At 45.4% G+C, this 23838-nt stretch overlaps 1 protein-coding gene across 5 annotated transcripts in view; it reads left to right on the plus strand.

Annotated features, from left to right (window-relative positions):
- Nucleotides 1-2753: 2753 nt before the first annotated feature.
- Nucleotides 2754-23838, plus strand: part of PLCD4 (phospholipase C delta 4) — a 24542-nt gene continuing 3457 nt past the window's right edge. For 2 of the 5 annotated variants that reach the window (XM_055090030.1, XM_055090024.1), the window contains exons 1-10: nucleotides 2754-7066; nucleotides 10980-11035; nucleotides 11173-11331; nucleotides 12554-12782; nucleotides 13912-14032; nucleotides 14936-15167; nucleotides 18660-18861; nucleotides 19815-19959; nucleotides 20596-20748; nucleotides 22666-22839. In XM_055090030.1, coding sequence (XP_054946005.1) covers nucleotides 11014-11035; nucleotides 11173-11331; nucleotides 12554-12782; nucleotides 13912-14032; nucleotides 14936-15167; nucleotides 18660-18861; nucleotides 19815-19959; nucleotides 20596-20748; nucleotides 22666-22839 — 1437 coding nt within the window. In that variant the 5' untranslated portion in view covers nucleotides 2754-7066; nucleotides 10980-11013. Of the gene's footprint in view, nucleotides 7067-9668; nucleotides 11036-11172; nucleotides 11332-11912; nucleotides 12783-13911; nucleotides 14033-14935; nucleotides 15168-18659; nucleotides 18862-19814; nucleotides 19960-20595; nucleotides 20749-22665; nucleotides 22840-23838 lie in introns of those variants that run through there. The other 3 variants (XM_055090019.1, XM_055090016.1, XM_055090029.1) reach the window with 2 other exon arrangements.

Consider the following 23838-nt stretch of genomic DNA (forward strand, 5'->3'; position numbering starts at 1 on the left):
TAACAATAATTTTTCTTTTAAACTGGAGATTTTATTTTGTCAATATCGAGGTATCTAGGCACTGTGGTCAGATGATCCTCATCAACCTTGCCTCTACCTCTGTTGAACTACACACACACTGCCAAGAGGGCAGTGATGGTTCCTTTGTAGATAGGTCCTTTGGGAGAAACTTACTGATGTGTAAAAGCTGTTTGCAAGGCTGAGATGGTGCCCTTTTTCTGATAAAGTATCTCTTGCTGGGGCAGAACTCTTGCTGGGGCAGAACCTCACTCCTGGCTGTAGTAGCCAGAACAGTACTAGTGTGGGAGAGACTTCTATAAATGAAGAGGTAAAGCTTGAAACATTTTATCAAAGACTTTAATATTCATTTCCTTCCAGGGTTCAAGACTTAGAGCACATCTCCAGAGTTGTTTCCATCCCTGTTCCTGGCTCTCAATGGGACAGAGCCAACCTCTGCTTCCAGCTTCTTTTTTCCAGGGCTTGAGGGCCTTCGTTTCAGTGATGGAACAGGGAAAGGAGAGGCATTGGTAGCCTTCAGAGCTTCCTTACTAGCTGTATGTATGATTCCCTTGCTCACTATTCCTGCTGCTCAAAGGCTGGGAAAGGATGAGGGGGAGAGGGGGAATACACAAAGTTAATTGCTATCAAAAGTCCAAGGAAAACATTTAAAATAGGAAACCATAGAATGAAATGAGATTTTTCCTTCCAGAATGTTGTGGAATTTAAATTTTTTTTAAATAATACATTTATTTAAAAAGCAGATATAATAGGTAAGTTGAACAACACAATTAAACCTAGCTTAACTTACATATATAGAACATTGTCACTGAACCAACAGTGTACATATTTTTAATTGCACCAAAAGCTTTTACCAAAATTGATCATAGCTGGACCATCAAGTAAGCCTCAGGAAATTTCCAAAATAATTTAAAATAATACAGTGTTCTCTGAACACAGTGGGATTAAGCGAGGGAAAAAAAAACTGGAAAGTCCCTAACTGTTTATAAAACAGGCAGTACTAAATAACCCACTGGTCACAGAAAAAAAAAAAAGCACAAAGGAAATAAAAAAAAACTGATAATGAAGATATGCCATATCAAAACCTATGGTATACAGGTAAAGCACTACTTAAATAACTTTAAACTCACACATTACAAAAGAAAGGCTGAAGTCAGTAATCTAAATTTTCACGTCAAGAAACTGGGAAAGAATAGCAAATTCAAAATGTAGAAGGAAGAATGCAGAAAAAAAAAGTGAAATAGAAAACAGATGTACAATAAAGAAAATCAATGAAGCCGAAAGTCATTCCCTCAAAAACAGTAAAACTGATAAACCCGTAGACTGATCAGGAAAAAAACCTCAACATTAGAAATGAAAAAAGAGGGACTTCCCTGGTGGTCCAATGGTTAAGAATCTGCCTTCCACTGCAGGGACACAGGTTCGATCCCTGGTCGGGGAACTAAGATCCCTCATGCTACAGGGCAACTAAGCCCGCATGCCACAACTAGAGAGCCCACGTGCTCTGAAGCCTGTGTGCTGCAACTAAGACCTGATGCAGCCAAAAATAAATATTTTTTTTTAAAAATGGAAAAAGGGACATCATTCATATCTTAGAGTCACCAGTATCATAAACTTCCAGAAACTATAGAAAAGGGGAACAGATCTCAATTCACTTTAAAATATATGTATTTATTTATTTGGCTGCACCAGGTCTTAATTGTGGCACACGGGATCTTTAGTTGTGGCACGTGGGCTCTTAGTTGTGGCATGCGGGATCTAGTTCTCTGACCAGGGATCAAACCCGGACCCCCTGCATTGAGAGCATGGAGTCTTAACCACTGGACCACCAGGGAAGTCCCTCAATTCACTTTTGAAGCAGTATAACCCAGCCACCAAAAACTATCAAAGATATCACCAGAAAGGAAAACCAGGTGCTAATCTCTCCCGGGAATGTTAATGTAAAACTGCCAGACAAAATAAGCAGGTCAAATCTAGCGATATATAAAAATGATAATAGGTCATATGTAATTTGGGTTTACTGCAAAAATACAAGATTGATTCAACACTTGAAAACTAATGAATTCAATTCACACAATCAGTGTATAAGGAGAAAAATCAATCTAGACAGATGCAGGAAAGAACACTGTTCAACAGCTATTCATGATTTTTAAAATCTGAAAACCAGAAATAGAAGGGTATATCCTTAATCTCATAAAAATCTTACATATATATGTATGTAGGTAGGTTAAATATAGGTAGGTAGGTTAATTGATTACACACAAATATATATGTGTGTGTGTGTGTAATCACTTTGACCCAAAATAAAATTTAATTACAATTTAAAGAAGTAAAAAGTTTCATATTCATGAAAACAAAAGAAATTTAAAAATAAAAATCTTAATAAAAACCCTACAGTAAACCTCTCAATGATAAAATATTGAAATCATTCTCCATGAGGTGAGGAATAAGATAAGGATGTCCACTATCACAACTCCGTATACCATTATACTGGTCCCAGCCAGTGTGATAAGTCAAGAAAATAAGGGAATTCCCTGGCGGTCCAGTGGTTAAGACTCTGTGCTCCCAATGCAGGGTGCCCGGGTTCAATCCCTGGTCAGGGAACTAGAGCCCGCATGCTGCAACTAAAGATCCTGCATGCCATAACTAAAGATCCCACATTGCTGCAACTAAAGATCCCGCATGCTGCAACTAAGACCCAGCACAGCCAAATAAATTTTTTTTTTTTTACAGGCTCCGGATGCGCAGGCTCAGCGGCCATGGCTCATGGGCCTAGCCGCTCCGCGGCATGTGGGATCTTCCCGGACCGGGGCTCGAACCCGTGTCCCCTACATCGGCAGGCGGACTCTCAACCACTGCGCCACCAGGGAAGCCCCAAATATATATATGTATTTTTTAATTTAAAAATTTTTTTAATTAATAAAAGATTTTTTAAAAAAGAAAATAAGATTATAAAGGAACAAAAAAGGTGCTGACAACATAATTGTGTATGTAAATAATCCAAAAGAATCTACAGACTCTTAGGATTAAGTGAATTTAGCAAGGTCACAGAATACAAAGTCAATATACCGCCCCCCAAAAATGAATTATGTGTTTCTAGATACAATAAATAGAAAATGAAATTTCAAAAATATATTGTTTATAATAGGATAACAAATAGCTCGAAATATCAATAGATATGTCAAAAGATATGCAGAATCTTTACATTGAAAACAATGAAACATTCTTGAAAGAAAGACTGACAGGTGTGTGGTCAAATCATGTATAGTCAATTCACCACATATTTTTCTTCCTTGTTATAGGTTAGCTTCTGTCTGTTGGAAGCAAAGGGGAAACTTGCCTGTGTTCTCAGCTATTTGGAAATCTCACTGTGAAAGTTTCACAATAACTTAGTTTTATTTCTTTAAATTGTATATAAGATAACATTAGATTTGAGAAGCATTTTTAACCCTGATGAAATTTCAGGGATGACTTTACGATCTGACAATAACATAAATGAATACATTTTGAAAATAAATTGAAATGCCTTAAATGTAAAAAAAAAAAAAAGACTGACAAAGATGAAGACATATATCGACTCCATGGATTGGAAAATAATATTGTAAGGATGACAGTTCTCTCAAATTGATCTGCTGGTGAAACTCAATTCTAAGTAAAATCCCAGCAGGTTTATTTTTGTGAAAATTGACAAGCTGATTCTAAAATTTGCATGGAAATGCAAAGTGCCAAAACAGCCAAGGCAATCTTGAATAAAAATGAAATTGGAGTCTTCCACACCCAGATATCCTCCTTTAACTTTCAACATTTTAGTACCACCTTTTTGAGATATGGCTTACAAATAGCATACTGTATTTTGTGAATTTTCTCAAAGTTTTACCTCTTACACCCTTTGCATTTACACCCTTTGCATTTTTAGTTCCAACTTCTATCATCTTGTTCTCTGGTTTATTTTATACCCCCTTGTTCCCACTCCCCTTGGTGGTTTTGGTGTTTTTTTGTTTTTGTTTTGGGGTTTTTTTTTTTTTTTTTTGCTGGAATGGAAGAGTGGCTACATGTTCTGTGGTCTTTCGAAGTTATATATCTTGGCTTTTAATTCAACAGGTGGTCTCATATTGATGATTTTTTAGATGGAATTTAATTTTTTTTTTTTTTTTTTTTTCGTGGTATGCGGGCCTCCCTCCGTGGCAGCCTCTCCCGTTGCGGAGCACAGGCTCCGGACGCGCAGGCTCAGCGGCCATGGCTCACGGGCCCAGCCGCTCCGCGGCATGTGGGATCCTCCCAGACCGGGGCGCGAACCCGGTTCCCCTGCATCGGCAGGCGGACGCGCAAACCCTGCGCCACCAGGGAAGCCCCGGAATTTAATATTTTGAGTTGCCTTTTTGACCAACAAGAAGGGGGCTTTATTTCAGAAGTTTGAGTAGTTTGGTTGGATGGTCTGGGAAAGAGGTCTCTGAAACCCCAGCCTGACTCCTGAGAAGCAGAGAAGTTTAGGGCATCTCCCCTGGGTGTCAGGAGGAGAGTTTAGGCTTGCCTGCGTAGCAGTAAGAGAGTATACTGTTTAGGTCTCCCTCTTTGCCAGCTGCCCCTTCATTTCAATTTAGGGCTTCTAGGCCTTTCCTGGGCATGGTTCCCAGAAAGTCCCTCTGCTGCTGCTACCCTGATCAGGTTTCTGGATCTGTTAATAATAGACAACAGTGGGGGAAGGGCCAGGATCATTATGGAAATAGGAGCAACTAAACCAGATGGACAGTTCCTATGCACAGGGCCCTGTCTGTCTGCTCCCGTCCTGTGTCTGAGGAGCATTCTGCAGTGGACATGTCTTCTAAGCCATTCTTTGGAGCCACATTAACCTTGTGAAGGTCTCCAAGTGCCTTTCCCAAAAATCAGAACACATGATCTGGGGTGCTTATGAGAACACTGAAACAGAATGTTTGAGATTCGAACTCTACCAGAAAACCCTGGGGGAGTGATAATACCCCTCACAGAACACCCAGAAGGGAAGGAGGTTGGGCCGCAATTAGGTGAGGCAAATAGTGACTCAGAGAGGCAAACTGTATGTAATCCTGGAATGCAGAAGGGGAGTGGGGAAGGTGAAGGGGAAGTATGGAAAAATAAGGACATGATGATGTTGGAGAAGTGGAAATGGGAGAGTAAGACGAGCATGTGAGACAGGACCACTATTAAGTAAAATATGAAATCAGCACAGTTTAAATCTTGATGCCTCCTCATCTTCCTGTTCTCCATGAATGGCCTTCCCTCTTCTGCCTCTACTCCCTGCATACTCCTTTTCCTTTACCAAAGCCTGCTCTTAGTACAGTAAACTCAACTTAGGTATAAATTATGAAAGACCCATAAGGCTTCTGAAATTACCAGTTAATAAAATGTGAAAACATTTTATTGTAAAATATAACACAAATATATAAAACTACATAAAGAAAATGTATAGCTTAATAAGTTATTATGAAGTGAAAACCCTTATTAGCACCCAGAACCAGAAATAGAGCTTGGTCAGCTGTTTCAGATGGGGCCAGCTATGGGCCCCATCCCATCATGACTCCTCCCTCCTCCCCAAAGTAACCACTATCCTGACATTTATGGTAATCACTCAGGAGGATTTTATTTTAATGGGACTAATGATTTAGCTATAAATAATCACTAATGGTAGACTATTAGGCAGTTGAGGGATGTTTGGGAGCCACAAGAGGCAGCTGGATCTCAGCACACTCAAAAATCACACCACTTCGTACAGTTAGTTCCCTCTGTGCCTATGATTAAGACACACCTCACCGGAAGACGATCCCACAGAAGTCCAAGTACAGTGCTGTGCCCTATGCCCTCAGCTCCATACTGTCATCCACTGATCCAGAAGGAACCATACCCCACAGTCTTCCCAAGGCAGAGCAAAAGTAGGTCCCAGCTCACAGTACTTGGGCGAGTGTAAAGGACTGGCAGTCTCTGCTGCCGACATGTGAGTCTAGGACATTGCCTAAACTTCCCTGGGCCTTAGTTTCTTACTGTGAAGTATGGGGCCATGATAAAGCCCTTTACAATTGCCTATTCCTCACCTAACTTGGTCCCCTTTCCTCAATCTTGTTTTCTGTTTCCGCTGCCTATTTATACACGCTGTAAGAAGCTCATTACCTTCCTTACCCAGTTGGGTGTCTTTCCAGCCTTGTGCTCCTCTTTTTGCCCTTGATCCTCAGACACCATGGTTCTGCTTCATTTCTACGTGTACCATTATAAAAACACATATACGTCCTTGCATATTAGAGGTGCTGAACAAATGGTTGTAGAATGAATGAATATATGAAACAAATTGTTTCCTACATTCATGTATGCACTCCTTCAATATTTAGCAAGTACCTAATATATACGTAGATACCAACCTATCCTTCTACACAATTCATTCCTCTCCTCCTTTTCTCATCTTCCCCCTTTCCCATTCTATCTTTTTCCCTTTCCCTGAGCCATAGAGTTAGACTGAGTGCCCGGCAAGGCAGGATGCGGAGACACTTCTGCCAGTGGAAACAGTCACCATGGAAAGGAGCCAGATGAAATAAGGGCAAAGACAGCTGTACAACACGCAGAGGGAAACCAACCAGAATGAAAAGCAGTGATTCATGGAGCACTGCAGCTCAGATACTCCTTGGGTTTCACTCTGAGACCTACTGCAGGACTGAGGTCAGTGAGGGCTGGCATCAAGATGAAGGACAGACAGGCTCCTCCTCCCTGGAGATGTGATGCCCGTCAATCCCTCCCCTAATCCTCTTCTGCGCACCCCACCCCCACTACTCCCTCACACTGACCAGTGTCCTGGGCCTTTAAGAGTTGGATGGGCTGGACTGAGGAGAGAGCTCACACCTCTCCCCACCCTACTCTTTCTATCTGGCTGTAAGTCTGCCAGTGACAGCAGCAAACTGCAGCAGAAGAGGGGAGGAAGCCAGTGAGTGCAAGAGAAGCAAAGAAGAAAAGGAGCCCTCCTGGGTTTCCTCGGCCCACAGCAGAGAGCGTCGCAGATCTCAGACACAGGACTTCTCTCCTGCCCACGGTAAGGGCCTGGAGGCTCAGACCAGCCTCTGCTCCAAGCTCTGGCCTGTCTGAGTCCCTAACTCTGCCCTCCACATGCTTACCCACCCTGACTAAATCATACCCTGGACTCTTTTGCCTGAACAGGCCTACAGGGCCCTGACCTGGTTTTCTCTAGCTTAATCTCTTTGACTTACAGTTTTCCTGCTGGTTGTATCAGTCACCTCTTTATATGAGGACCTCTTAGCTACCCAGGCTGCCACTCAGAGGTGAGCCCCACCCTAGTAAGGGAAGAGAGAGAATTGGAGCAGCCATGCTTTAGCACAAATTCAGTTACAGATTGTTGAGGATTACCAAATGAGGGCTGGCCAAGACCCATGGGGAGTACAGAAACCCCTGGTAATAGGGAGAGTTGTGAGACTTCCTTGGAAAGAGCCAGGGTTTGAGTTCTATGCCTGGTTCTTAGCCTGCTCAATGACCCAGGGCACTTTGTTGGTGTGCCAGAGTGCTGTGCTGGGAAGAGCACTTGCTTCTAGTCCTGACTCTGACGTTAACTAGCTCTGTGACTTTGGACCACAACTTCCTGATCTATGATCAGAGGGAGTGGAGGCTTCCCCAGATTTGCTTGTGTATCAGGAGTGCTTATTAAAGATAAATATTCCTGGACCCCATCCTTGGAAATTTGGATCTGGTAGATTTGAGGTGGAGCTAAGGAATCTCTATTTTAAGACACTTTCCAGGAGATATTGATATAGCCAGGAACTGCTGGATTGATGTGTTATAAAAGAGGAGTCTTCAAGCTCTAACATTCTGAGGGCTATGACCCATTCGGTCCTCTTTATATGAACCAGGTCTGTCATAATCCTGCTCCAAAGCAAGAGAGTAGACAGAATGATTCTCTTCCTTCCTACCCTCAGAGAGACCATAGACACCTTGAGTTCCACTATTAGCCATTGGCGCCATTGGCAACTCTGCCAAAGTCCATCTCTAGGTGACATGAAGCCACCTGGCAGTTGAGGACCAAATCTTGCTCGGCAGCCCTTGGCCACTTCCCACCTTATTTTGTGTCTCTATTTCCTCATCTGTGTTATCGAGGTAATTATCCGTATCCTCGAGGATCTCCACATATGTGCCTAGGAGTAAACAGTTAAGACCCAATCTCTCTTACTCTCAGTCATTATCCTCTGCTCCTTGCCTTTTGCTTTTGCTCCCACTTCCAAATCCTTTTCCCCTCCTCTCCTAACTGCACCTGCATCAGTTGTGACCATCCTTCCCATCCTACCTTCAGGCACCAGAGGAAACACCAAGACCTAGAACACCTGGGTTCTAAGTCTCATTCTCTGGGCAGTTTGTTTAGTCAATCTCCTAGGATACAGGGGAAAATGAGGCCCAGCAGAGTGTTATGCTACTCAGTATCCGAAACCCAAGTGTCCCCCTTCCAGGGTCTCAAACTCCTCACAGCGGAAGAGAACCAGAGCTATTGAGAATTAGAAGAGAAACAAAAGAGGAAGGAGTAATGAAGAGAAGGTATAAGGAGAAGGATGAGAAGAGGAGAGCAAAGAGAGGCTGACTTAAGTGAGCAAACAGGGAGGCAGAGAGAGAGGATGAGAAGAGAAGAGTGAGCTGGGGAGAAAGGAAAAGGAAGGGGTCAAGCAGAGAATGGGGAAAGGAAAGAAAGAAAAGAAGGGCTATTAAGTGGGATTACGGTGGGAACAGAAAATGATGGGGAGGAGAGACAAAACACTGATGTCCCTCATCCAGTCTTATCTCTGCTTTAATCTGCTTCCTAGAGAAAGCACTTTCTAAGGGCAGAGTCTCAGTGAGACCTCTGAGGTGGTCAGATAGAGACCTCAGTTCTAGTCCCAGCTCTGCCACTTAATTCATTAGGCAACTGGCAGTTCAGCTAGTCCTCTGTCCCCTTCTCTATAAAATGCAGTCCAGCTCTGACATTCTGTGGCTCCCTGAGTTGAAATTGGCCCTCTAATGGCCACATGTCACCTAGATACAGGTTTAAAATAGTGATTCAGGAATGGGAGCAGGATTGGAAGAGCATGCCGAGCTCTGCGACTGGAAGAGTTTGACAAGAGAGGTTAAAATAATTTTCTAAGGGTGGTTTGAGAGGAGGTAGGGATGTCCCAGCAAAATAGGGGTGTCCCAGCACTTGGGCTCTGTTCTCAGGCTTCCCATGTTTCAGGACATCATGGTGAGGCTCCCAGACACAGGCATAAGGCAAGGTAATTCTGTCTTCTTCCAGGGCCAAGGCCCACCCACCCCAGAAGTTCAGAGGAGAGGTGAGGCAGGATGTTGGCAAGGGGGATTGGGCTTCAGCCCGGCTTACCTCAACCTCCCTTAGAGTCTGAGGACCTAAGACATTTAAGAGAGACCTGTTACTTTTCAGTCTTCGTACAGCTTTTGTAAACCTCAGATTCCAAACTGTGCATCCCCATCCAGCAAAGCAGAGGTGCTTTTCTGTCTTCGTTTCTTCCTTCTTCAATCAGAGGTGTCTTCTGGTCTCACCCAAGCTTACACATTCGGCCTCAGCCAGGAAAACCTTTCCCTGTTGGAACTGTCTCAGGGTTCTTGCTCTCCTGAGAGCTGCCTTGAGATATTTCTTCTGCTTAGGCTCAAACTGATTCCCTGCACATTTCTACTCCTTTGGAAAGCCTTTCTAGGTCCTGCAGTCAGGAAGGCTGTATTCTCAGTGACCTCCACATTATTCCTGAAGACTTAGTCACCCTGAGTGACTTTATAGTCTCTTCCTACTTAAGGGAGATAGGGCACTAATATGCTCTGTGACCTCAGACAAGTCACATCATATTTCTGGACTTCTGCTTTTTCATTTGTAAAACGTAGGGAGTTGAACTGCATGATGTTTTAATGGAGTACTAACTGAATGATTGGTTTAAGGATTCATTCAGTTTTTTAGATGTTCACCACGGTCAAAATGTTAAACTTATCAATTAAAAACCACAACATTTTTATTCAAGTGTAGATCCTTTGCTTATACAAGAGCATAGAGCTTTATGTTTCATGGGCTTGGCCAGTTTCAGCATGATTTGGTTAAGAGTTGAGTATATTTCTTCTTGAGGCAGAGCTAGAATCAAAGTGGCCACAAATCAAATCTTCTAGTTCTTTTCAAGGCAAGTTTGTTGTTAGCTATTAGGACAACTTAACCAGTCCTAAATTAGACAGCACATATTTAAAGGTAGGAACTCTTTTTTAGCAGGTGGAGAAAACTTGAAAATGCAGTTCTGAGACTATGTAACTTATCTGGTCCATTAAAACTGTGAGAATTACTGTTATGAAAAGGAGTATAAAATATACTTTATCATGTGAAGGTAGAAGTGGCTTATTTAAGTAGGTGCAGCACCAAGCATTGTAGAAGATACAAAAGAAATACTCTGGTTTAGCCCTTCTGGAGCTGGATGACCTACTTGGGAGCATGCAGAGGGCTCCCGGAGCAGGGACCTGGGATGATTCCACTTGGAGAAGGGAAGGCTAGGATGCAGAGAGAGTTTAGTTTCTGAAAGGGGACAGCCAGCAAGTTGGTGACTCCTAATAATGGGGAACTGAGACGTGTGGTCAGCGTTACCTCGTGGATAGCAGGATATTGGGAAGGAAGGGGTATTTGGCAGAAAGCCCTGGTGTGGCCCTGTCGGAGATGGCTGTGGGAAACAGCATAGGCTCTGGAATCAGATATATTTGGGTTTAAATTCCGAGTCCCTATATGACTGAGGCAAGTTTCTTAGCCTCTCTAAGCCTCAGAATCACCAAACTCAAATCAGAAGTAAAAAGAGCTACAAACTATGTACATGAAGTAGCTGACATACAGTGTGCAATCAAGAAACACTAGCTTCCTTCTCTTCCTCCACTGATCTATTATTCTAAGACCCCGAGATTAACCTAAAGCCTCTTGCTGCTCCTTGCTCCTTTAGGTGACTCTGGCATCAGCTGGTGAAGCAGTGGGTGATGGCGTCCCTGCTGCAAGGCCGTGAGTACCCCTGCAGGAGAAGAGGGCTTGGGGAGACAGCCCAGGGACAGGGAGGAGGCTGGGCCCCTGTTCAAGAGTTCCTCCTGGGCCCTCCACCCTCCCCACCGGCTACCCAGTCCCTGCTTCTCCTGGCTCAGGGCTGCCTGTTAATCAAGACCTGCTGCTGATGCAGAAAGGCACGCTGATGCGCAAGGTGCGGTCCAAAAGCTGGAAGAAGCTAAGATACTTCAGACTTCAGGACGATGGCATGACAGTCTGGCATGCCCGGCAGGCCGGAGGCAGGGCCAAGCCCAGCTGTGAGTGATGTGGATAGCTAAGGGCGGGCATATGGGTGGATAGAACCCTGAGGACCCAGCAACTTGAGAGCAGGGGGAGGGACCAGTGTCCTATGACGTGCCCTTGTGCTGTCCCTTTTGTGTCTGTGTCTGAGCCTGTAAAATGGAAATTATAACAGTACTTGCCTCTTAAGTGTGTTATGAGGATCAAATTGGTTATCGCATGCAAAGACCTTCGAAGAGTCCTGGCACATAATAAAGCTCAGTAAATCATAAATTATATATTATTATACTATTATTATTATTATTATTTTTATTAGAGCTTGATTAGAGCTTGATCTCAGGCATCAGAATGTTTGGATTAAAGCTCTGGCTCTCCCAATTTCTAGCTGACTGGCTTTGGACAAGTTACTTAACTTAAACTGATATCAGTTTCCTCATCTGTAAAATGGGGATTAAACAGTACCTGTCCAGTATGTTACAGAGGCTTAAGAAGTTAATGTATAAATCACCTAGCATGAGGTCTGAAAGCAGGATGCATTTAATAAATGTTAGTCATTATAATGAATACTTCTAAGTATCATAAATGTGTCATAATAATGTGCATCCTATTGGCCAAACACTTTATGATCCCTCTAAAAATTTGATCACAGGACACATCTAAGAGAATCTACTTTAGAGACATAACCAAAGCTCACGAGCCACACCAGCTCCAGCTGAAGAAGTGGGGGGAAGGATTTCTCTGGCTCCCTCCCAGACATCTGGAAAGAGGAAGCCCTCAAACCTGGAATGGGAGAATTGAATTTGGGCACGTCATGCTTTGGTGTAACTGCTTCTACCCTGCAAGTGTGTTTCCACTTGTCAGCCCCGCCAGTCCTCCTGTGATCACCATGTAAACTGGCCATGGAGGGGACCATCCCTTATTTAAGATGAGGGCACTGAGGGGTTATGTCATTTTGGCCCATGTCACGCTGCCAGCTGGTGGCTGGAAGCCAGGTCTTGCCACTCCCAGAACAGGCCCCTTGCCATGCTGCCTATGAAAACAGCAATGACTCATGGCATCCTGAATTCCAAGGGTCTGCATCTCCCTGTACTAAGGCTTTGGGGGTTCCAGCCTGTGGAGGCTGGGGTCCCTCCTCCTGTGGCTTCAGAGAAAAGAAGGGAGTACTGGTCCTTGACCCTCAGCTGCTGCAATTTGGCGGACCCTCTTCCTCAGTGCCCGCACTTGCCTCTTCTCCGGCAGTCTCAATATCCGACGTGGACACAGTGCGTGAGGGCCACGAGTCTGAGTTGCTGCGAAACCTGGCAGAGGAGTTCCCCTTGGAGCAGGGCTTCACCATCGTCTTCCATGGCCGCCGCTCCAACTTGGACCTGGTGGCCAACAGTGTCGAGGAGGCCCAGATCTGGATGCAGGGGCTCCAGCTGTTGGTGGACTTTGTCACCAGCATGGACCAACAGGAGCGGCTGGACCAGTATCAGCAGGATGGAGTCAGAGTGGGCTCCATGGGTCACTGAAGGAGCCAGATGCTGCAGGGCTAGGGACAAGTGGGAGGGGGCACAGGGCTAGGGAAGCCCGAGAGTCCAGACGGGGTGGGCAGCCGAAGTGAGGCTGAGATACTGAGGAAGGAATGGAGGCTTGGGATGGCACAGGCATAGCCAGGCAGTTTGGGCAGGAATCAGGGCCCCCAGGATTGAGGGAAGGGACAGTGAGAGGCAAAGGACCAAACTAGGTGCTGATCCTGAGAGCTGAACAGAAGATCCCAGTGACATTAACTACCATAGGGATGGGAAGCAACTCCTTAGAGGGCTTAGTGGGGTCAACTCACTTCAAGTTTCCTAGATTGTATTCACCTTCTATGCCAGTTCATTCATTCATTCACCATCTATTAAGCAGAATGTATGAGGCACTATGCCAGACTTTAGGAATACAAAGATTAATGAGACTCAGATACTGTTTTAGTCAGTAGAGAAAATAGAAGTGTGTAAATAATTTAAGTACCTTAGCAGTGTTATGGTACTCTAGATGATATGTGGGTGTCCAAAGGAAGGAGAAATATTTATTTCTAGCTGAGATGGTTCTGAGAAAGCTTCAGGGAGGAAGTAGCATTTGAGCTAACCCTTGAAAATGAGTAGAATTTGAACATGAAGAGAGGAGGAGGGAAAGGTACTCCTGCCTGAGGGAATAGCATGAGTAAAGGCCCAGAGGTGGGAAACTGAAAAGCAGGAGAGAGAGTGGGACATCAGCGAGCAAGGGAGTTGCTGAGTCTGGCTGAGGTACGGGGAGGTCAGTGATGTGTTGAGAAGACGAGGTTGGGGCCAGATCATGGGGGTGAAGGATATCTTAACTTCTATGTTAAGGAATTTGGGTTTCTTTCTGCAGGCAACAGGGAGGTCCCCGCAGGCACCTGAGCCATGCAGGGACAAGGTAGATCGGTGCTCTGGGGAGATTATTCCAGAAACTAATGTGGAAAATGAATTGGCATTGGGGAGAGACTGGCGACAAAGACGGGCGCAGATGTCAATGGATGAACGTGCACACACATCTGCACACACAAACACACACTCAGTGCTTTTGCCTTGACTCAGACCTGGATGGCTGAGTGATTGGTTCCAGCACGGAGACAAAAACCAGGATGGTCGGATGAGTTTTGGAGAAGTCCAGCGGTTACTGCACCTGATGAATGTGGAAATGGACCAAGACCATGCCTTCCAGCTTTTCCAGGTGAGTCTTCTGGGGAAGGAATAGCAGAAGCCAGCCAAGGCCACATTCTCACTTGGCCGGAAGTCCTCTGACCCTCTCCAGGAACACTCATCTGTTGAATCTCTCCTATGCACCCTAGCACTATGCCAGGCTCAATGGGAAGTGTGGGCAGGACATGGTTCATTTTTTTTTTTTTTTAATTTATTTATTTATTTATTTATTTTTATTTTTGGCTGTGTTGGGTCTTCGTTTCTGTCGTGGGCTTTCTCTAGTTGTGGCGAGCGGGGGTCACTCTTCATCGCGGTGTGTGGGCCTCTCACAGTCGTGGCCTCTCTTGTTGCGGAGCACAGGCTCCAGACGTGCAGGCTCAGTAGTTGTGGCACACGGGCCTAGTTGCTCCGCGGCATGTGGGTTCTTCCCCGACCAGGGCACGAACCCGTGTCCCCTGCATTGGCAGGCAGATTCTCAACCACTGCGCCACCAGGGAAGCCCAGGACATGGTTCTTAACCTTCAGTCTTGTTGGAAAGATGACTCATAAACTTATGAAAGGTAAATAACAACATGTTATTACATCAGACCTCAGGGACCTCTCTGCCGTTGGCCAGAATTTCACAAGTGCCTAGTACAGTGGAAAACTCCAACTGGTATGTGAGTAAATAGGAGGAGGGATCTTCTGATCTTTTAGGGACATGTTGGGGTATTTAACTCTTTCTAGTTGAAAATTATCTCCAGTAGCAAATGGTATGGCTGAAATTTTGCTTTTTACTTACTGAAGTGGCTTATTCTATGAACACTGAATGTCAGGAATTCTGTGGAAGCATGTTTGGCTCCACCAGTAATACTGCCCTTACAGGGCAAGTCAAACCCCAAAAAATCTGCTGTTAATAGGGTTTGTCCACTCTCCTCTAAACCCTCTTTTGCAGAGAGCAGATGCATCCCAGTCTGGGACTCTGGAGGGAGAAGAATTTGTAGAGTTTTATAAGTCATTGACTCAGCGTCCTGAGGTGCAGGAACTGTTTGAAAAGTTTTCATCTGATGGGCAGAAGCTGACCCTGCTGGAATTTGTGGATTTTCTCCAAGAGGAGCAGAAAGAAGGAGAACGGGCTTCTGACCTTGCTCTAGAACTCATCGACTGCTATGAGCCTTCAGATAGCGGTAAGAGGACAAGGGTGGAGAGGCACCAGACGTGGGGGCCGGATGGGGGACTGTGATTAGAAAGGTGCAGAGACAAGCAGCCTTCTGCTTAACTAAGGGAAGGCTGAGTCCACCCCTATCCAGGCGCCCTGCCCAATCAGCTTCATCTCATTCAATCACTCTTTCGGAAGGAGAGAGCCATTTTCTGCCCACATAAGACAGGAGTCTCCTCTGTAGTGCCGGATTTATGAGGAGGAAGAACATTCCATAAGTCCCCTTTCCTCCACCATGCTCATGTTTCTCAGCCTTCACTTTCAGGAAGTTCTTCCTGATATCAACATTTGTCCTCAGTGGAAACGGAAAATCCTTGGTCCTCTTGCTTTTTAAAAAAATAATAATTAATTAATTTATTTATTTATTGGCTGTGTTGGGTCTTCATTGCTGTGCACGGGCTTTCTCTAGTTGTGGCAAGTAGGGGCTACTCTTTGTTGTGGTGCGCAGGCTTCTCATTGCGGTGGCTTCTCTTGCTGCGGAGCACAGGCTCTAGGCGCGCGGGCTTCAGTAGTTGTAGCACGCGGGCTCAGTAGTTGTGGCTCGTCGGCTGTAGAGCGCAGGCTCAGTAGTTGTGGCGCACTGGCTTAGTTGCTCCGCAGCATGTGGGATCTTCCTGGACCAGGGCTCGAACCCGTGTCCCCTGCATTGGCAGGCGGATTCTTAACCACTGCACCATCAGGGTAGCCCAGTCTTCTTGCTTTTGGCCTCTTCTCTAGTGCATGTGATTCCTTTTCCTCTAGCTCCCTTCATGGTTCCTGTTGGCTGTCTCTTTAAATGCTGGCTCTCTGTCCTTTCCTGGGCTTTCTCCAAATTCTCCAAGTGGTTCTTGAGTCCTAAGCCCCTGAGCAGGGAAACTAGTCAGTCCCTTCCCTGGCTGAGGGGGATGATGAGGTGGCCAATCATTTAGCTCTTTACAAGCACAGCTAAAATATGCCCTGTCTGCCCTCAAACCTTTCTCTTTGCCCCTTTACTAGACACCTTCCTGCCCTCCATTCCCTGCAGAAAGTGAAGAATTTACATTACTAATATTAAGTGACTTACAAGGCATTTTACATCTCTTACTTCTTTTAGTCCTCACTATATCCTTGTAAATCAAAACCAATAATCTTTATTGGGCCTTTGCTAACTATCCCATAATGTGCTAATATCTTTACATGTTTTTCTCTTCAAATCCTTCCAACAACCTGAGGAAGTGGGATCTATTATTGTCAGTTGTACAAAAGAGGAAAACTGAGGTTAAGAAAAATTAAATGACTTGCTCAGAGTCAACAGCTAATGAAAGGAGGAACTGGGATTCAAACCCAGGTCATCTGACTCTTACCTGGTACCTCTCTTGAGAACAAGGATTAGAGATGAGAGGAATGTGAGCTGGACAGGTGACCCAGGTTTCCTAGGTCTCAACTCCCACTCCCTTTCATTCATTCATTCACTCACTACTTCAGCAAATGCTCACTGAGTACCTGTAATGTGCCAGGACCTATGGTAGGCACCAGATATACAGTAGTAGGTCAGACAAGGACAGTGCCCTCATGGAACGCAGAGTCAAACAGAAAGCGTTGGAATTGCTGATTCCAGATTCATGTGGGTGCTCAGAGAAGGAAGGGGCTGTAAAGCAATCATTTCAGGAAACTAAATAGAAGAGGAAGTTGGTGGGTTAAGAAATAGGATCCTCTATTTCCGGCTCAGGATCCGGTATACATCATTACATTTATTCTACCTCCCACCGCTTTTGGTGTTCCTTCCCCTTGCACTTGACTATCAGATACTACACTCTGGCTGCAGAGTGTGGTATCAGTCAGGAGACGGGGGCTCAAGTCCCCACTCTGCTTCTTAGTAACTGAGTAACCCTGGGCAAGGGTCGCTTAACCTATTGGAGACTCAGTTTTCTCATTTGTAAAATAATTGGTGATCAAATGAAATAATGTACATGAAAACTACCTAGTAACTAAGGACTTACCCTAGCGATTTGAGTTATTACAGTCAAGAATGAAACTTTGTCCCCAATGAAACTTTGTGCCCAACTTCTTGCCGTTTTCCACCATCCTCGGGCCTTGTCAAACCTGGAGTGAGGAAGCTGGGCATGAGAGTCAAGCTGTTCTGTCTCCCCTGCAACAATGTTACCCTCAGTGAGACTGTACAATCCAGTGGTGTAGAGCGTGGCTCTGACATCTGGCTGCCTGGGTTCAAATCCCAGCTCCTTCACTTATTAGTTATTAGTTATGTGACCCTGGGATAAGTTACCTAACCTCTCAGGGCAGATCATGTTACATCCACCTGATTGTGTTGGTGAGAGCGTTAAGAGAGATGCTGCATGTAACGTCCTTGGCACAGAGCAAGTGCTCAAGAACTGTTAGCAGGGGCTTCCCTGGTGGCGCAGTGGTTGAGAGTCCGCCTGCTGATGCAGGGGACACGGGTTCATGCCCCGGTCCGGGAAGGTCCCACATGCCGCGGAGTGGCTGGGCCCGTGAGCCATGGCCGCTGAGCCTGTGCGTCCGGAGTCTGTGCTCCGCAACGGGAGAGGCCAAAACAGTGAGAGGCCCGCGTACCGCAAAAAAAAAAAACACAAAAAAAATTGTTAGCCATCATTGTTGTTATTATATGAAGCCCGTGCTGAGGGGGTGAGGGCTCTGGAAGGAGCAACAGGGCCCTGCCCTCAGAGTGTAGTCCAAGGGGATATTGGACAAACACTCCTCAAAGCACCATATGGGAACTGACGATAGGAAGAAACCCTCAGGCCATAGTTGGCAGCAGCTACACAGCCCAGGGAATAAAACACAGGTACCTTGGTCTTGCCACTAACAAGTCCTTGACTTTGATCCTCTCTGAGCCTCAGTTTCCCCATCTATGAAATTAGCCCTTTGGACTGAATACTGTGCTGTCCATTATGGTAACCATGAGCTCCATGTGATTATTTAATTTACAGTTGGCCCTCTGTATCCACAGATTCCACATTCGTGGATACGGAGGGGAGGGTCGACTGTACCATGCCATTTTATGTAAGGCACTTGAGCATCCACAGATTTTGGTATCTGCTGTGGGGAAGGGGGAGGAGTTGGAGCCAATCCCCTGTGAATACTGAGGGATGAATGTAACTAAAATCAAAATTTTAACTCAGTTCCTCAGTCGCATAGCTGCATTTCAAATGCTCGGTAGCTTTATGTATTTAGAGGCTATCATATCGGGCCGTGCAGAATAGAACATTTCCATCATCGTAGAAAGTTCTATTGGACAGCACTGGACTAGAATGATCTTAACGATTCCCCTTGTAGATTTAATGTTCTCTGAGGGTGGGGATGATTGAAATGACAGACACTGGATGGGGCAAGTTTGGGATCTGGAGGCTGGGAGTGGACACCGTTGGAAAGGCCAGGCCCTGGAGAGGGCTGGAGTGGAGAACCGCCTGTAGGTGTGCTGGGTGCTGTCACCAGAACTTCTCACTCTAGCTACTCCACACCCTAGGCAAACTGCGGCATGTGCTGAGCATGGATGGCTTCCTCAGCTACCTCTACTCGAAGGACGGAGACATCTTCAATCCGACCTGCCTCCCCATCTACCAGGATATGACTCAGCCCTTGAACCAGTACTACATCAGCAGCTCCCACAACACCTACCTAGTGGGAGACCAGCTTTGTGGCCAGAGCAGCGTGGAGGGATACATACGGTGCAGTGGGGCCGAGGGGTGAAAGGGTCCAGCTCATGAGAAGGGAACATCTGTGGGAAGTTGGGGGGTGCCGTCAGGGGATAACAGGGATTGAAAAGTTGTTGTGGGGGGCTTTGGGGCTGAGGATCCCTGGATACCTGAGAGACGTGGAGCTACTGAAGACTGGCGGGAGAGTGGTATGGAAACCCTGTGGGTAAATGGAGCTTCTCTCTCTCTCATAGGCTACGAAACTCTCTTGGAACTCAGAGGTCCTGACAGATTTATTGTGAACAAATAAATAAACTAAATGTTAAATGGGAGGCAGTAGAGGAGTTAAAAACAGGTTCTGGAGTCAGACGATTTGAGATCAAATACTAGCTCCCTCACTTGGGACTATGGGGCTAAATATTTAACCTCTCTATGCCTCAGTTTCCCTATCTGAGAAACAGAGATGATTACAATGCCTATTCTGTCTGGGTTGTTGTGAGGATGAAATGAGGTAATCCATGTGTCAATAGCTAATAAATGGTATCGCTTTTATTGCAGTTAATCGTGTATTAGAGCAAATAGTCAAGATATCCTTGTAGTGCCAGCAACTGAACTAGTAGCTTCAAGGGATACATGATGAGTGGAACTTCCCCAGGAAGTCTAGTAGAGAAAATAACTGTAAATTTACTGAGAGTTTGAATAACTCGGGTGTTGTGTAACGATTTACAAGCAGAACACCCCAAGGCAGGATGTGATGGCTCACTAAGGGAGGATTGTGAGTTGGGCGGGGTGGCGGTGGGTGGAGATCAGTGTGAGCTGCAGCCCTGTCCCAGTAGACAGAGAAGGGTCTGCGGAGATGTAGCTTGGTGGAGTCTTGATGGGTAAATGCCGGTAAGCACTGTTCTCTCCAGGGTGGGGAGTGAGGGTCCCTAGGTGGAAGATCAGAGCTTGACCCCTCCTGTCCCTGGGGGGAGGGGTTCTTGCAGGGCCCTGAAGCGGGGATGCCGCTGCGTGGAGGTGGATATATGGGATGGACCTAGCGGGGAACCTATTGTTTACCACGGACACACACTGACCTCTCGCATCCCGTTCAAAGACGTTGTGGCCGCCATTGGACAGTATGCCTTCCAGGTAGGAGCCTCAGGATGGAAATACTGATGAGGCAAGAGGATCTGAAGGAAGAGGCTCTGGGTCTGGGGAGGGTGGAGGGATGCAGGGGAGGTTACGTCAAATGGCATATGTGTAAAAGAGATTTTAACTGTGAAGCATCAGGCAAATATTAAGAGATTATTATGAATAAGTGTTAGATGTGTTACTGGTAGTCAGTCATAGAGCTAATTGCTAGAGATTAGTAATTATTACCTCTAACAACTTCTGTCACCCATCTGGGAGAGGGTGGATGAGGAAACAGAGAAAGTGGTGGGTAGAGCTGGGAGACAATAGCAATCTGGAGATGAAAGCCTGAGAGTGTAACATGAACACATAACTGGGGGAATGGCCTGGCTTTCCCACTCTGAGCCTGAAAACGCAAAGGTCCCAGAGGGACCTGGGTCAGACGTGGCACAGATCTGAGATTTGAGGTCCCAAGAATGACTTTTAGATGTGGGGTGCCCAGACCCAGGAAGATCTCCTTGAGGCCTGGCATGGGGTCGGAGGACCTTGGCAATCAGGGTACGCGGCTGAGTTAGTAATTAGCGGGGCCTGGAGAAGCAAGGAGGTTATAGGCCTCAGAACTCTGGCTCCAGCATGCCCTCCCCTCCCCATCAGACATCAGACTATCCAGTCATCTTGTCCCTGGAGAACCACTGCAGCTGGGAACAGCAGGAGATCATAGCACGCCATCTGACAGAGATCCTGGGGAATCAGTTACTGAGCAGCACCTTGGATGGGCAGCTTCCCACTCAGCTGCCCTCCCCTGAGGTAGGACCATGCTCCCCCAGCCCAGGCTCTGCCATGGCTTCCCTATCGCCCCACCTTGGCTCCTTCTTCCACGCCCATCTTGTTCCCTTCTTCTCACCCTCAGATGGACCATCTTACTCTTTAATATCCTTGGAGACAACTTCAATTTTTTAAAAATCTGATTCAGGGAGTTTCCTGGTGGCCTAGTGGTTAGGATTCCGGGCTTTCACTGTTGTGGCCTGGGTTCAGTCCCTGGATGGGGAACTGAGATCCTGCAAGCCACGCGGCGCAGCCAAAAAAAAAAAAAAATCTAATTTAACATAGAATTCTAGGTAAAGTTCTCTAAATTTAAAATTATTTACTTTATATTTTTTTAATGGAAAATCTTTTTTTCTTGATAGTTCATAATTATAGCCTATACAAATATAGAGAAAGGGAAAGCCCCCCCCACTGTAATCTCAGCCTCTCCCATAACAGCTGCCAAAAGATTTTCTAAATGCTATATAGACATATATGTGTATATATGGTCACATTTTTAAAAATGTGAATGGGATCATCCTTTCTACCCTTTTTTTTTTTTTTTTTTTTTTGCGGTACGCGGGCCTCTCACTGTTGTGGCCTCTCCCGCCGCGGAGCACAGGCTCCGGACGCGCAGGCCCAGCGGCCATGGCTCACGGGCCCAGCCGCTCCGCGGCATGTGGGATCTTCCCGGACCGGGGCACGAACCCGTGTCCCCTGCATCGGCAGGCGGACTCTCAACCACTGCGCCACCAGGGAAGCCCTCTACCCCTTTTATATCTCACATATAATATCAATATATATCATGAATGTCTTTTCATATATATGTATTTTCTTTTTTAACAGCTCTATAGTATTGTATTTTATGTTATTGACCATAATTTATTCAACCAGTAGGTGGTAAACATCACCAGTAAATGGTAAACTTTTAGGTTGTTTTTAATTTTTCACTTGTACATAGAGCTCTGCCCGTTTATTTTTTCTTTGAGTTGGATTCCTAGAAGCAAAACTGCTGCGTTGAAAAGTTTGCATGTTTACATTTTTGGTTATTATTGTCAAGTTGCCCTCCGGAAAAAAAATAGCAAATTGCACTCCAACCAACAGTATAAGGCAGTGACTACAAATAACTCCAGTAGTGAGATAATTCATAATGGCAAACATGAACAACAAAAAAAGTCAACTTTTTAAAAAAGGAAGGTCTATGTTTTCTTCTTTTGAATTAATTGATAATTTTATTTACCCCCTTTTATAGGGTAAATATATAGGGTTTATAATTTTTATTGATATATAACAAATTTTTAAATGTTAAAGATAATGTTTTGGAAAATGTTTTTTTGCAGTCTATTTTTCCTTTTTTTTTTTTGGCCACGCCGCACGGCTTGCAGGATCTTAGTTCCCAGACCAGGGAGTGAACCCGGGCCACAGCAGTGAAAGTGTGGAGTCCTAACCACTGGACCGCCAGGGAACTGCCCTTGCAGTCTACTTTTTCTTTTCATCATTATAACACCTTCAGAGATTTTTAAGCTTGATGTAGTCATATCTGCCAATTATTTTTATGTCTTGTGAGTTTTCATCTCATGTTTTTAAAGGCTTTCCCACCTTAAGGTTATTCAGAAAGATTCTGTATTTTCTTCTAATACTCTTATGTTCTTTATATTTACATGTAAATCTTTAATCTGTGAGGAATCTTCATGTGTCAAATGTGAGGTAGGGGTCTGCATGTATTTCTTTCCTTATGGATAGAGATGTTACAGGTTCGCTTAATAGGAAATCCCTGTTGTATGTATCAAGCAGCCTTCCTGTGGGAACTTCTGACCACTCACTCACTTCCTGTGCCTTTGAGAGCAGTGGGACCTGCATGATCCCCAGGAGGGTTCCAGACGACATAGGTAGACAAGCTCCCTCATTTTTGTCCCCTAGGAGCTTCAGAGGAAGATCCTTGTGAAGGGAAAGAAGTTAAAAACGCTTGAGGAGGATCTTGAGGAAGAGGAGGAGGAGCCAGAGTCTGAACTGGAGGAGGCTGAGCTGCAGCTGGAGGCCCAGATGGAGTCTGAGCCCCAGGAGTTGAGCCCTCGCAGTAAGGACAAAAAGAAGGTAGGCCAGGAGAGTGGTCTTTCTGCTCTGGCATTTGATCAGGTGGTACCACTAGCTGAGAGCCCACATGTGAAGAGACTGGAGCCAGGCAGGGTGGAGGGCCAAGGAGCAAAGTGCTCCTTGCCTCCAATGAAAAAGACATAAGAATGCATACATAGCATCACTATATAGATTGCCATATATAGATACATTGCAGTGGCTTTCCAACTTCTTTGGGCTGTGAAATCTTTTTTTTTTTAAAATGAAATCTTATATGGAAGCTCAGTATACAAAATAGATAAAATGCAGAGCCTTCCTGGTTGAAGCACCCCTTTGGCTCTCTCCTGGGTCTCCCAGGTGACTTCTGAGACATCTTTGTACTACTTCCCAGTCTCCTTGAAGGCTAGTTCGAAAACCACTGATGGGTACGTGCGTGCATGCGTGCGTGTGTATTATATCGGGTAAGTAGGGCTTACTAGAGTGACTGCTGTGACCTCAACTAAAGTGGGCTTAGTTAGAGAAAGCTTCTTGGAAAAGGTGAGTCTGAAGAGGGATCAGAAATAGCCAAACAGGAGGAGCAGGAAGAGGTGGGGAAGGGGTACCACTGGTGGGACCACCGAGATCCTGCTCTGAAGTCCACATTTCTTTTGTGCATTTGCTTGGCTCAGGTGACTTCTAGCTTATCCTGTTCTCTCTGGAGCTGTGCTGTCTAACCTGCTGCCATGCTTAGGGATGGAAATGGGAATTCAGGAGAAAAATCTATAGATATTACTCTGGGACTCTCACATCTTTCCAGGTGTGATTTCCATGACCATTTGCATACCATGATGTATCTGTCTGGGCTCATGTGCATTTTGATGAAAAATTATTTATTTGTTTTAAAAGATGAGAGGTAGGGAGTATGACTTTTTTTTTTTTTTTTTTTGCGGTATGTGGGCCTCTCACTGTTGTGGCCTCTCCCCTCTCCCGTTGCGGAGCACAGGCTCCGGACGCGCAGGCTCAGCGGCCATGGCTCACGGG

Source organism: Physeter macrocephalus, chromosome 2 (assembly GCF_002837175.3).
Source record: "Physeter macrocephalus isolate SW-GA chromosome 2, ASM283717v5, whole genome shotgun sequence".
Taxonomy (NCBI): domain Eukaryota; kingdom Metazoa; phylum Chordata; class Mammalia; order Artiodactyla; family Physeteridae; genus Physeter; species Physeter macrocephalus.